The sequence below is a fragment of the Amblyraja radiata genome, chromosome 28 (assembly GCF_010909765.2).
Source record: "Amblyraja radiata isolate CabotCenter1 chromosome 28, sAmbRad1.1.pri, whole genome shotgun sequence".
NCBI lineage: Eukaryota > Metazoa > Chordata > Chondrichthyes > Rajiformes > Rajidae > Amblyraja > Amblyraja radiata.
This window is the reverse complement of record NC_045983.1, coordinates 20498810-20513024: the sequence shown is the minus strand read 5'-3', so window position 1 is coordinate 20513024 and position 14215 is coordinate 20498810. Positions and strand designations below refer to the sequence as shown.

The 14215-nt window shown below is 43.6% G+C and overlaps 1 protein-coding gene across 1 annotated transcript in view; it reads left to right on the top strand.

Annotated features, from left to right (window-relative positions):
- LOC116988958 (general transcription factor II-I repeat domain-containing protein 1) overlaps window positions 1-14215 on the top strand; it is a 124068-nt gene that overhangs the window by 58122 nt on the left and 51731 nt on the right. The window contains 8 exon segments of the mRNA XM_033046018.1: window positions 1939-2022; window positions 2676-2859; window positions 5623-5648; window positions 7132-7240; window positions 8330-8358; window positions 9240-9320; window positions 11829-11918; window positions 12946-12999. Coding sequence (XP_032901909.1) covers window positions 1939-2022; window positions 2676-2859; window positions 5623-5648; window positions 7132-7240; window positions 8330-8358; window positions 9240-9320; window positions 11829-11918; window positions 12946-12999 — 657 coding nt within the window.

Genomic DNA, 14215 nt, shown 5'->3' with positions numbered 1-14215 from the left:
TCGTTCTAGACTGATACTCCAGTGGGACCACTGCATCAGTGGGCGTTGAACCAATTTTCTTTTCTGCTCTCTCTCAGGCCACAGCTAAAGATTCAACACCACTCTTTTGAAACGCAGATGTGTTCTCCTAATTCCCTGGCCAACAGTAAAACAGATTAATTGGTTACATTATGATACGATAGAACTTTATTTATCCTTGGAGGGAAATTGATTTGCCAACAGTCATAAAAACACAAAATACATGGGGGTGGGGGTTCAGTCTCAGTCTACCCCACGACAGAAGAGGGAGGAGTTGTAAAAGTTGATAGCCACAGGGAAGAAGGATCTCCTGTGGCGTTTTGTCCAGCATCTTGGTGGAACCAGTCTGTTGCTGAAGGTGCTCCTCAGGTTGACCAGTGTGAGCTGTATTGCCCAGGGTGCTCTGCAGTTTGAAGAGCATCCTCCCCTCCCCGACACCTCCCATGAATCCAACTCTGCCCCCAGGGTGGAGCCAACCTTCCTGATGAGTTTGTTATTATCAAGTTATGGAACCTTGCAGTGTATAACCCACCGTACTGTGGTTCTTATATTACATAATCATTCACCAAAATTAAATGACTTAATTTTAAAGCTCAGTGCCCTTGGGATGAGAGGGGTGATATGCGGAATTATATTCAGCTTATGTAGACTATTGGCCTTGGAATAAAAAACTGTGTCTAGCAGTTTTGGACAACAAAAACACAGGATGTTCATCGATTGCAGCTCAGTGTTCAACACCATCTTCCGCTCTACACTTATCAAACTCAGGGAACTGGGTCCCTACTTGTTCCTATGAATACAATAAGTTGCTGTCAATGTACATTTATGTCTTGCTGTCATAAGAGATAAGAGTAGAATTAGGCCATTCAGCCCATCAAGTCCACTCCACTCCACATGGCTGATCTATCTCTCCCTCCAAACCCCATTCTGCTGCCTTCTCCCCATATCCTCTGACACATGTACTAATCAAAAATCTATCTCTCACTGCCTTAATAATATCCACAGCCTTCTGTGGCAAAGAATTCCACAGATTCACCACCCTCTGACCAAAGAAACTTCTCATCATCACCTTCCTAAAAAAACATCTGTTAATTCTGAGGCTATGACCTCTAGTCCTAGATTCTCCCACTAGTGGAAACATCCTATCCACATGCACTCTATCCAAGTCTTTCACTATTCTGTACGTTTCAATGAGGTCCCCCTTCATTCTTCTAAACTCCAGTGAGTACAGGCCCAGTGCCGACAAAAGCTCATCATAGGTTAACCTGTGTAAATCAATGCAATTCACTGGCTTGTTGTCCAGTGACATTATACCAAAGAGAACCTTAAAAGATTTGCTTGGAGAACTGCTGTAATGTCCGTCAGCATTAAGCAACGGGATGCAAGATCGCTGCAGCTAATCTGTGGGTTTTTACTTCCCTACTTCAACCTTATGACCAGGAGTAATTGACCAGTGGACAACTGGCTGAATCCACTGTAGCGTAGGGAATAGAAAACCTTTTGGGACGGCCATTCCATTGAAGCATTTGTTTCTTCAATTCCAATAGGAGCCTGTTCACTTGCGGTGGACATTATATAATGGCCTTCAGTTTGAATGTATTGGCGGTAAAATGAGCTGCGTCGAGTCTAAGCTCCCTGGAACATCGGGAGACATGGGTGGCCCACAGGTGGAGTTGAGAGACACGAGACAAATTAATTCTGCCAAGCACCACAAGTGAAATGGGTTGGGATTCAGAAAGTATCCCACCTTCCACTACAATCGTGCATCACTGCTGCAAGGTGACAATGATGCAGCGACCAGCTACATGGAGGTTGGACTCATTATTGAGGGAAAGGGATGCCCAGGTGTACGTGAAACATTTCCCAAAGGCCTTCCAAAGTGGGAAAGTATCTTAGAATATCTCTGATCCTATTTTGCAGCAAAATGGAACTTGTACATAAAAGAAACAGAAGACATCAATATTCTGAGGGAGTGTGTGCAGATCCTCTTCAACAGCAGATACGGTGAGTCACTGCATCCAGCTACTGTCGTGGTTAGTCTGAACTTTTAGGGCTTGCAACCCAAGCAAACTGAAAGCATTGGCACAGAAATTGGTGCCATTTTCGTTGGAAGTTGGGCATCCTGTGTTCAAGATGGCTTCTTAAAGGGCCTGAGACCTCCAGTCACTTTGGGCCCTTCTGTCCATGTGATATTACTGCAGTTTGAAACAGTTTTTCCATGTCAGCTCCAATAACACTTGTACTGCAGCTGGACTGATCCTAAGTTAGTTTATCTTTTGGATAAGCCATGCGCTGCATGTTAAAAACTGAACCGGATAGATGAAGTTGAATAATGATGTGGTCTGAAAATGAAAAGCGAGAGGATTTATGCAAAGTGACCACTAAACAATCAACGGAGAAATTCAGAAGAGATTTTTTTATCAAGGGAGTGGTGAGAATGTGGAACATGTGTCCACACAAAGTGGATATGTAGAAGAGGATAAGCATATAGGGGAGAAGGGTTATTTTCTGAGAATTAAATAAGGAAGGATGGGACATCATGAATGGTGAATAAACTTGATTCTTTGCTGTCGTTTAACGTAAAGCTGCTATGTGCCCCACAGATAACTGGGAATGTTAATGTGTTTTAAACTACTGTTGTCTGTGTTCTTTTGTAGCTGAGGCCTTAGGCTTGGATCATATGGTTCCTGTTCCATACAGGAAGATTGCATGCGACCCAGATGCAGTGGAAATAATTGGGATTCCAGAAGGAATTCCCTTCAAACGACCTTGTACCTATGGAGTTCCCAAATTGAAACGGATCCTGGAATCAAGACATAAAGTTTGCTTTGTTATTAAGAGGTAAGGTGTTGTAGGAGTCAACATCTCTTTGGGATTTGAATTTCTTCTGTGGATGGGCCTTCACAACTCTATTCCCAATTCATTTACAATTCTTGCTATAAATTTGGTTTTCAATAATAGGTTCATTTGTTTGTTTAATAACAAAATTTAAAATGAACTTATTATTTAAAAGCAAATGTATAGAAAGAATTGTAAATGAATTGGGAATAGAGTTGTGAAGGCCTATCCACCGATGGAGGTTGTTTTAGTTTGATATCAAACCATTGATGTCAACAGCATGATAATAGATAATGGCCATCCTTCCTGGATTATTCCATACAACGAGTGCCTGCAGGCTGTTCAGTTGCAGATGGCATTGGAGCCAGGTTTAAGCCAATGTCACATGTTGTCTGGAGATCACAATGCTGCCAATTCTATGCTGTAAGTGCCCTTGAGATGCCACACCAGCAGATCCTGATGCATTGCTTAATTTTAATTGTCACACTGCTGAAATACAAAGTTCTGCTTTTTGTACCCAAGTAGGTACAGCTAAAGATGGGGATTCAGTCGTATGAAATTCTGGGTCCTTTTATCCTTTTTCATGTGCAACTTCTTGTGCTGGTAACAAACTAATCTGAGTTCACACAGTTCCCATCAAATGTGTCAATTTGGCTCATTGGACTCTGAATAGACAAAGGTTTGTTATGGATGTGGATGTTTGAAATGTTAACCTCTGTTCATTTTCATGCAGTAGGCGATGCTTCTCACAGAATACAAATCATGCTAAAGACATTTGAAGTACTATCATATTTTTTTTGTCACTTTTATCATTTAGGCTGTGGTAGTTAGACCATTATCATCATTTCCCCCTGATGTGCTTCCACATCATAGAACATAGAGCAGTGCCAGCCGTACACAATGTCTGTGCCGAACATGATGCCAAGATAAACTAATCTTCGCTGCCTGCAGGCGATCCACATCCTTTCATTCCCAATTTATCTCTGTGCCTATTTAAAAGCCTCTTAAAAGTCACCACCATCCCAGAGAGTGTGCCCAGACACCCACCACTCTCTGTGTATAACAAAAACATATCCCACCTGCTTTGAATTTCTCTCTTTGACCTGAATGCGATGCCCTGTAAGAGGTCAACACTAGGATAATTCACAGCGATTCAATACAATGGACCAAGAATGGTTCAGAACTTTTTTGTTAATCTACTTGCGTTACTATGTGTTAATGAGACAAATATCAAACCATAGCTAGATCAGAGAACAGCAGCAGAAGGGAGTTATTGTAATATTTGAGCATGATTTTCCAAACATGGATTTTAGGAAGGAATGAGAGAGCAACATAGTAGCAGATGACTACTCTAAGTGACTTTAGATTTCACTGTTGCATATCCAATAAAGAAACAGGGCACATTGGAGGATATTGCACAGTTACTTTCTTGGGGCCCTCACAGCCCCCATGTCACTGTGATCTCAGTCATGGAGGTCATTGTCAGAAGATCTTCATGAGGGTGAACTTGAAAAGTGCCTGATATTGATGGAGTACCTGGTGACTCCTTATAACCTGCATGGGCCAACTGAAGATTGTGCAGACATCTTCAACCTTAAATTATTGCGGTCCGATGTCCCCACCTGCATGAAAAGGACGTCCATAATACCAGAGCCCAAGAAGAGCAAGGTGACAAGTCTCAATCCACTTCCATTGCGATTAAATGCTATGGGAGGTTGGTTATGATGCATATCAACTCCTGCACTAATAACGTCCTGGGCCCACAACAATTCACCTACTGCCACAAAGATCAACAACGGATATAACCTTTCTGCCACTCCACTCTGCACAGGACTACTTGGACAACAAAAATACTGGCTGTTCATCGATTACAGCTCAGTGTTCAACACTATCTTTCCCTCCACTCTTATACTCGGGGAACTGGGTCTCTGATCATTCCTATGCAATTGGGTCCTCGACTTGCTCATTGGCACGAATTGGCAACAACCCATCTGACTCGATTACCATCAGCACAGGAGCACCTCAACTCTGTGTGTTCGGTCCCCTGCTCTACCCTCTTTCCAACCTCAACTGAGTAGCCAGACACAACTCCAATGCCATCTTTAAATCTGTAGTAACCCCACAGTTGTTGAACAAATAACATGGTAGCGCAGTGGGTGGAGTTGGTGCCTTACAGCGCCAGAGACCCGGGTTTGATCCTGACTAACGGTGCTGTCTGTAGGGAGTTTGTACGTTCTCCCTGTGACCGTGTGGGTTTTCTATGGGAGCTCCGGTTTCCTCCCACACTCCAAAGACGTACAGGTTTGTAAGTTGATTACCTTTGGTAAATGATCCCTACTGTGTAGGATAGTGCTAGTGTACAGGATGATCGCTGGTCGGCACAGACTCGATGGGCTGAAGGGCCGGAAGGACGCTTTATCTCTAAACTAAACTAAACTAAAAAAAACAGTTAACGGTGAGTGAGAGTACGAAAGGAGTTTGATAATCTGATTGAATATTGCCAGAAAGAAAATCTTGTTCTCAACATTAGCAAGCTGATTGATGACCGCAGGAGGGGAAAGCTGAGGATCCATGAAGCTGACACCAAAGCCTCGGACAGTGGCCAGTTCTCCCTCGCCCTCTCCTTTCCACCTTGTGTTTTGTGGCTGATGAGTTATCAGCAGACATCAGTACTGTTTTATTCACTGCAGCTGAAGATTTGTGTGGTTGAAATGCTTGCATCTTTCACACAAACTCACTTTGTCTTTTGTTTCCATTTACGTGCAGGATGTTTGATGAACGAGTTCTGACAGGTAAGCTGGAGAGTTATAATGAATTATAATGAACAACATTGTCACCTACAACTAAAAGCCGGCAGAACCTGGTGGGGACTGAGGAGTCCGTTCAGATCCCGAAACGTGGTGTTTAAATCCACTCGGTCAGTGAGTCCCCGTAGCAATGCATTAATCCCTCTCTCAGCAGTCACTATAGCTCGCTAAATTTGATGAGACTACCATGTTAGAGTTAATGTTGCCAGTTAAGTTTCTGCTAAATAATTGCAGGTGTGTTCTTGAAGTTAAGCAGTCAAGTGACCTTTTGGTTAAGCTAAATGGCAATACAGTTCTTTTGAAGGTCAGACGTCTCCAAAACCCAAACACGTTCTTGACTTGTGGCCTACTGCAGAACCGACCCTTGTACATCCTATGTGGCTGAACAGCCAAGGTGCTTGCATGCTTGAGTCTGTAGCAGTGTGGTTCTGTCTAGAGGAACTGCAACAAACAACAAGATATAATAAAAATGCAATTTGTACTTGAATTTCACTCTCATTTCATGTACAGGCGGATTTCGGAAGGAAAATGTGGCAGCAAGCTACCTGGAACATTGTAGTTTTAATAGCATGCAAATGCATAAATCTTTCAAAAATAGCAATAAAGGTTAACAAGGCCAGAAAAGAAGCTAATAAGGCTAGAATGAAAAGTTGACAATCTCTGTTTATCTTATTAGTTTATAAACAGTGTCTGTTTACCTTATTAGAACAAAGATTAGGGGGTATTGCAGAAGCAAGAGGGTACAATCTCCACGAAGGAGACTTCATTCGTCTTCTTTATAAAATTTAAAGTTGTGTTAAAATAAAGAAGGGGTCTTTAATTTGTAGAAGAATCCCAAACAAGTGACTTTAAATACAGAAACTAATAGATAAAAAATTGAATTCCATTAAATCTCCGCCCTCCTGTTTCTGACAATGCACAGGTTCATGCGATTATAAGACAAGCAGAACTCTCTTGTATGACTTATTTTTTTAGAAAGGATTATAACAAGCAGATCCAAACAGCCCACACGTGTAAATGTTGATTCTTCAGATGAAGATCAAAGATTTGGACTCTATTGTGGGCTTGCGTAATAATTCCCTGCACAGTGATTGAGGTAGCGGTCGCAGGTAGACACTGAGGACAAAAAGCTGTGTTTCATCCGTGGGCTTTCACTACAGTTTGCAAAGTAACCGAAATACCCCTCAGCATTTTACCAGATTTATAACGAGAGAGGCATTCTGATGGGGAATATGTGGCTAAGTAAAACATTTGCAGCTCTCCGGTCCATTGGGAAGGAGGTGGGATTATGTGTCAGAGAGAGTGAGAGAGAAATAAATGTACCTTTTTAATGTTCATTTTGCTTGCTTCCAGTTATCACCCTGCACTCCTGTTTACATTTTTTGATTCTCTTGAGCAATTGTCAGCCTCAATTTCAAGCACCTCTTAGGAAGGAAGCCAATGTGAATAACCCTTATTTTTGTCGTAGGGACAAAATACATACGGGAAGGTTCCAAGCAGGATGGCCACTCCCCTTTGGATGAAGATTCCCAAAGATCCATGGCATTAGACATGAACTCCAATAACCACATCTGCCGGTAGGAAATAGCTTCATCAGCCATTAATGTCAGCAACAATTAAAAGGAAAGGTTTGCATTTATATGTTATATAGCTGTCACCAGTGCTACATTTCAAAGCAAGCATAGAAAGCATTGAAGATAGACACAAAAAGCTGGAGTAACTCCACGGGACAGGCAGCATATTTGGAGAGAAGGAAAGGGTGATGCTTCAAGTCAAGACCCTTCTTCAGAATTCAGTCCGAAACGTCACCCATTCCTTATCTCCAGAGATGCTGCCTGTCCCGCTGAGTTACTCCAGTGTTTTGTGTCTATCTTCGGTTTAAACCAGCATCTGCAGTTCCTTCCTACACATAGAAAGCATTGAGCTTGTCTTAGAGTGATGCATTGCTGTCACCAGAGCGAAATGCAAAGCTATCTTTTAAAATCTGTTCCAACCTTCATCAGGATCTTATAAATCATTTAAATTATTGCGATGAACCTCCCATTCCTTAAAATTCACCAAACTTCTGGGTTATAAACTAATCTTATGATATCTCTCCTTCAAGATCAAGTTGGGTTCCCTGTATTTGAAATCTTTACAAGGTTCTTTATAAAATTGTGCAAGCAGTCCAATCTGGGCAATTACAATAACTGAACAGGAAACTGAAATCATCAGCCTTTGTGCAGGCAGATCCATTCCATATCTTGGGCTTCGAGGACAGCTTGTTCTCTTCTGGAGCCAGGTCCATTGCAAAAGGAAAGGTCAGAGTTTCCAGTCGATGTCTTCCACCTAATTATAATTAACACATGAATAAACCATTAGAAGTAACTTGCAGTGCAGCAAGCCAATAACAAAGCAAAAGTATTACTAACATTTCAAAGATAGTGCTCAATTTATGCATGGTCCTAATCAGATTACTCTCTGGGTTAGTGCCCTGGCCTAGTTCAGATACTGTAAATGGCAGAAGCACATGAGGAAATGTAAAATACTTTGCAAGAATTATTACAAAAATGGTGGGGAAAAAATACCATTAGGTCCGTGAAGAGGAAATAAGAAGTAGACTTAAATCTTTGTTCTACTTGACACTTTAAAATACTACATTTTGAAATGTGCTCTTCTCTTATCAGGTCTATGATGATGAAAGAAAGCGAAACAGGTGAGGCACTGATTGATTTCTGAATTACTTTGAGTTACTTTGAAGGGGGGTGGGAGGGGAGTCAGTCTCAGTCTACCCCACGACAGAAGGGGGAGGAGTTGTAAAGTTTGATAGCCACAGGGAAGAAGGATCTCCTGTGGCATTCTGTCCTGCACCTTGTAATGCTAGGCTTACATCCAACAAAATTCTCCCAGTTTCCCCACAGATAATTCCCTTGCTCAACGTTACCTGGGGGTGTCCTTGTGTAAGCAGTTGAAGAGAACACTCACCAAACCCTATTTCATTAAATCTATTTAAACAGAAGATTGTGCAAACACTTTTTTTAAAATTGTTTTAAGCTCTCTTAATAAATAATGCTTCTAGTGATTTCAGCCACTGTTACAGTTGGTATGTATTTCTGCAAATGGCTAACTTGTAACTTCAGGTGCATTATCCTCTTTGTTAACAGTGAACAGAGAGAATCGGATACAGTAACGTCACTGACATTTTTTATGATAGGCTAGTTGGGCCGAAGGGCCTGTTTCTGTGACTCAGAGAAATGACATTCCAGATTATATTTAAAGGGTCCACAATGATAATCCATTGCGACTCCGGGTAAATAGCAGACATTTAAGAAGTAGGCTATTAAATCCTCAAACTCCTTCTTCTCCCCCTCTTGGTTTATTGTCTCCCTCCCAGGCAGCTGGGGTCAAACAATGAGAGGGACGTCTAACCCTGTGATACCTCACGGTAGAGGATAGTGTTGTGTACTGCCCAATGGTCTGGCTCTTTAACATGAAGCCTGTTCCCAGTCTGTGAGACCAAGCCACAGAGACTGTGTAGAGTGCCAATTCATCTCAAAAGACTTCTCCCTCTGTCCATTTCTCTCTCTACGTTTGCAGGCACTTCCCTTGATCTGTCGATTTCGAAAAAGGTGAAAACTGAGCCAGAGGATCCAGAAATTATTCAAATTACTGTTCAAGGTAAAAAAAAAATGTTGGGTTCATTGGATATGAATTAATGTGTAGTTTGCAGATGGTGAATTAACAAAACTGATTTTTGTACTTGCACCAGAATAATTTTTGAGATCATTATGTAAAACGACGGAGCACATTCTAACTTCAACAGTGCTCTCATTAAACATAGTAGTTTCTGTACCTAGCGCCTTTAACGATTGCCATCAGCACCTTGTCTAGTCTTGTTTCTTGTCCTCCCTTCTCTCTCCCCTACTCTCAAATCCATTGACTAGTGAGAGACCCACAAAAGTCCAAAGGTGCTCCGAAATGGACAAGCCAAACGCACCCCCCAAATGTGGAAAAGTGGAAAGTTAAGGATCAGCTAATTACAGTTGCATTTAGAATGTCATGCCCAGATGTTGTACACGATGTCAAGGTGATGGAAAGTGTCTGAAAATGTTGGCATCATTTCTCTTGAGTGATGTGGTGGATGAATTAATGGCAGACGTGTTAACGGCGGGTTAGAAAAGCACGTGAGAAAAAGGGAAAGGACAATTTACTGAGGCCAATTAATCACAAACCCACATGATCACAGGGAGAACGTGCAAACTCCACACTGACAACACCCGAGGTCACGATTGAACCCGGTTCTCTGGTGCTGCGAGGCAGCGGCTCTACCATCTGCATCATAACGCCGCTCAATGTCGGAAACATGGCAACCGATTTACACACAGCAAGATCCCACAAACTGAAGAGATAATGGCCAGATAATCTATTCTTCTGGTGCTGATTGGAGGTTAACTTTTGACCAAGACATGAAGGATAATTCTGTTGCTTTTCTTCAAAGTTGTCCCACGAGTTCCATCTTGGTGGTGCTCCATCATCGGCAGTGTTAGCCTAGGTTTTTATGCTAGGGTGACTGGACTGGAATTTCAGTGCGTGACCTGTGATACACTAAAGGGCCTGTCCCACCAGCGTGCGATTGTATGCGTCTAGCGCGACCAAACGTGGTGGCTTGAGGCATACGGCCTCGCGGGGCTGGTCCCACTTCCAACCGCGGAGCCGTCTGGAGTTGTGCGGGGCTGGTCCCGACATCATACTCGCCAACCAGCTGGGCAAGAGGCGGGCCGACTGAATTTGGACGTCGAACGGCGTTGGGCAGTTACGTCATCATGTAACGGCACGCCGGGCGGTGACGTCATCGTGCAATGCCACGCGCTAGGCATACGGCGTCAAGACGCTGCTTACGACGTCAAGACGCTGCATACGGCCTCAAAGCGGCTGCGGGCCGACAGGCCGTTGTCGCGCGGAAGTTTTGAACAGTGTCAGTTTTTCAGAGCCCCGCGCGATGTCGGGACCCACCCCGCACAGCTCCATACGCCTCCGGCGATCGAAGTGGGACCGGCCCCACGAGGCCGTACGGCTCAAGCGACCACGTTAGTTCGCGCTAGACGCATGCAGTCGCACGCTGGTGGGACGGCCCTTAACCGAGCCATGACTGTCACCAGAGGTCCAAGTGCAAAGAGGGAAAGCTCTCCTGTGAAAGATTGTTGGTTCTGAAAAAAAGTGGGAGATCAAGCAGCCCTGTCTATTTCCAGCAGTCAACCGAGATTCCAGTTTAAGTTGAACAAGATTTATCTTCTTTCAGGAAAGTTTTGGGTGCATGGAGCAGTCAATCAGAATTGATTGTAGAAAAGACTTTCGACTAGTTGTTTGAAACCATTCTGCAAACTCGCCTTCATCACCCTTGGAAAGCACCTTAAAGTACCATGATTGATTAGCTCAGGAAACCGTCTATGACTACCTCCGCGCACAGAAGCTACTGGAACTAGGGAGGCCACTGGAAGTGACAGAGCATAGACATAAGGGCTGCTGGCACTAAAGACAAATCTCCATGTGTATCCAGAAACACAAGAGGTAGTGCCTTGTGATAGTGGGGAAATAACAGCATTGGGCACTCTTTTAAAAAGGAGGTGAGGAGGGACCTCTTTAGTCAGAGGGTAGTTAATCTGTGGAACTCATTGCCACTGAGGATTGTGGAGGCCAAGTCAGTGGATATTTTTAAGGCAGTGATAGACAAGTTCTTGATTAGAATGGGTGTCAAGAGTTGTAGGAGAAGGCAGGAAAATGAGACTAGGTGACAGAGATCAGCCATGATTAAATGGTGGAGTAGACTCGATGGGCTGAATGGCCTAATTCTACTCCAAAATAACCTGTGAATGTGGATTGGGTCCAACTTTGCTGAAATGTTGAACTTCTTTGCCTGTCGGCTGAGAAAGCGTTAGAAGGTGGCCGAGTGTTTGCCAGTGTCCCCTGGATCAGGGCTAGTGGAACAGCCACTGAGTGGATGTGAAACTTAGTTTGTGCCCAGGACCGTTTACTGTACTGTATGAAGTACCAGGAGCGAACATTGCTCGGGTTGGTCGTTTCTGTTCTTGTGTCTTACCAAAGGTGAAAGATTGTTCAAACATTTAGCTCACTCTTCGGGAAGGGTATTTATTATTCACTAAGTAACCCATTTTCTCCTTCTGACAGATCCAAATACATCTTTGGATGATCTCAGTGAGAACCTATCTGATAGATCAAGCTGCGATGAGCCTGACCTCCTGGCGGAATCACCCTCTGGTACCCAGCCTTTTTAAAATAAATATGCAGCAGAATTCTTCATAATTTATGATCTGCAACCCCAATCCAATTCTGTTCCTTCCTGGTTACTGGTGACCAGCCTTGGCACCTATGGGCTTGACACCACAGTGAGGTCTCCAGGCTGTGGAAACCCACACATGCTTCTTCTTCTTCTTGCGTATGGCGTGCACAGCCTAAAGTTGTTGGACAACTTGTTCTATTTGATCTTATTTGATCGTCGAAACAGGGCGGACCACGTGAAGGTTGCAATCTCCCACCCCCCACACACGCTGACTGAGGGAGATAACACACCAGCTTCCATCATATGAAGCAGGAGGTGATGGGGAGACCATAGTGTCCACACAGGGAGCGGATGCTGCCGTTCCCAGCAGTGGTCCACGCTCACCGTGTATACAGGCCGCACCCACGAGCGCTATCCCCCTCTGCCCACCCCAACCCCGCCCCCCCAGGCAGCTTCCGCACACTGAGACGAGTGGTGTTTCAATGCTACGGGAGCCTCGGCAGAGGATTGGGTTTGCACCACTCTCCTGGCTCAGCCATGTATAACAGTGGGGAAGACTGGTGTTCACACCAGTTTCCCAGCACAGACTGCACAGCCCATGCAGTTGTCTCTTTAAAAGTAGAGATGGGGAAACCTATGACCCATGTGCTCTGTATGTAGCCAGAACAGCAAAGAGCACTACAGTGAATGAGCACTCTGCGAGGTGCTGCAAAGTGGGGTAGAAATATATTTGGCCACTGGCTTGTTTTATCGCTGGACATATCAGGCAGTTGTGCTTTTTCGGAGAAACAGGAAGCCAAAGAGGAAGTCTGAGTGAGTAGATATCAGTTCCCCACACACATCACCCCACTGCTACCACATTCCATGTGTGAGTCCTGTGCACTTGTACATGACATAGATCATGTCAGTGTGAATGGTTACTGCTTTGCTATAGAATGGTCTTAATATATGCAGCAAACTACTACAAACTAAGTAAAATAGTGTATTCAATTCCCTCCTCCCTAGATGCCATGCAAGACAATGTTTCTAACCACAACGAACAACATATGGTGGTGGAAGGTCAGTGGTTTATCATCAATGATACAAAAATAATTGCACAAGAATAGTAACCATGTGTTTCTATTTGGAAAGTTCGGCACAGAGCGTATAATAAAATATAGACACAAAATGCTGGAGTAACTCAGCGGAACAGGCAGCATCTCCGGAGAGAAGGAATGGGTGACATTTCGGGTCGAGACCCTTCTTCAGACTCGACAGAAAGCATCACCCATTCCTTCTATCCAGAGATGCTGCCTGTTCATCTGAGTTACTACAGCATTTTGTGTCTATCTTTGGTGTAAACTAGCATCTGCAGTTCCATCCTAAGCATAATAAAAGCATTGGATGACTAACCTATTGAAAGACTTTGGGACAAGAGAGTATTGGAAGGTTTTGGGGAATCGAATATACCAAGTGATGTCAGTAATGAAGTGAAAGTGTTGTGGGTCAACTTTTCTGTGGGGGATTATTCCACTGACCCCGATTGTGGGAAGGGATCAGCTGATAGATGCGAGGAAGGATTGTTGATAGGGATTAGGGGATGGAATCTATCAAAAGTATTAAATGAGCAACATCAGAAAGAAGATCTAATAGGTGTGGAGGAAGGATGTTCAAAGTGGAGGTCTGGGCCCAGTGATGTTGTTTGAGATAAATAAACAATTTGGATGTAAGTGTAGATGGGTTGGTTATTGAGTTTACAGATGACACCAAAATTGGTAGAGTTGCCGACATGTGAGAAAAAGCTATCAAATAATATAAATCAGTTACATATACAGGCGGAGAAATAGCAGATGAAGTTTAATCTGAGCAACAATGAGGTGTTGCACTTTGAGAAGTGAAATGTAAGGGGAAAATTTACTATTGATGTCAAGACTCTTAACAGCATTGATGTACAGAAGGATCTTGGGGTCCATGTACATAGTTCCCTGAAAGTGGCAACATGTAGATAGAGTGGATTTGCTGGGGTGGACACAAAATGCAGGAGTAACTCAGCGGTTCAGGCAGCATCTCTGGAGAAAAGGAATAGGTGATGTTTTGGGACGAAAAATGGGGGGAAACTGGCATTGAGGACAAAAAGCAGGGAATGGAGGGATATGGAGCATGTGCACGCAGAAAGGATTAGTTTAACTTGGTATCATGTTTGGCACGTGTATTGTGGGCAGGGTACCGTTCCTGTGGTGTACTCTTCCATGTTCTTGAAAGAAAAAGATATTTGGTTTTTTTAAATATTGTGTCT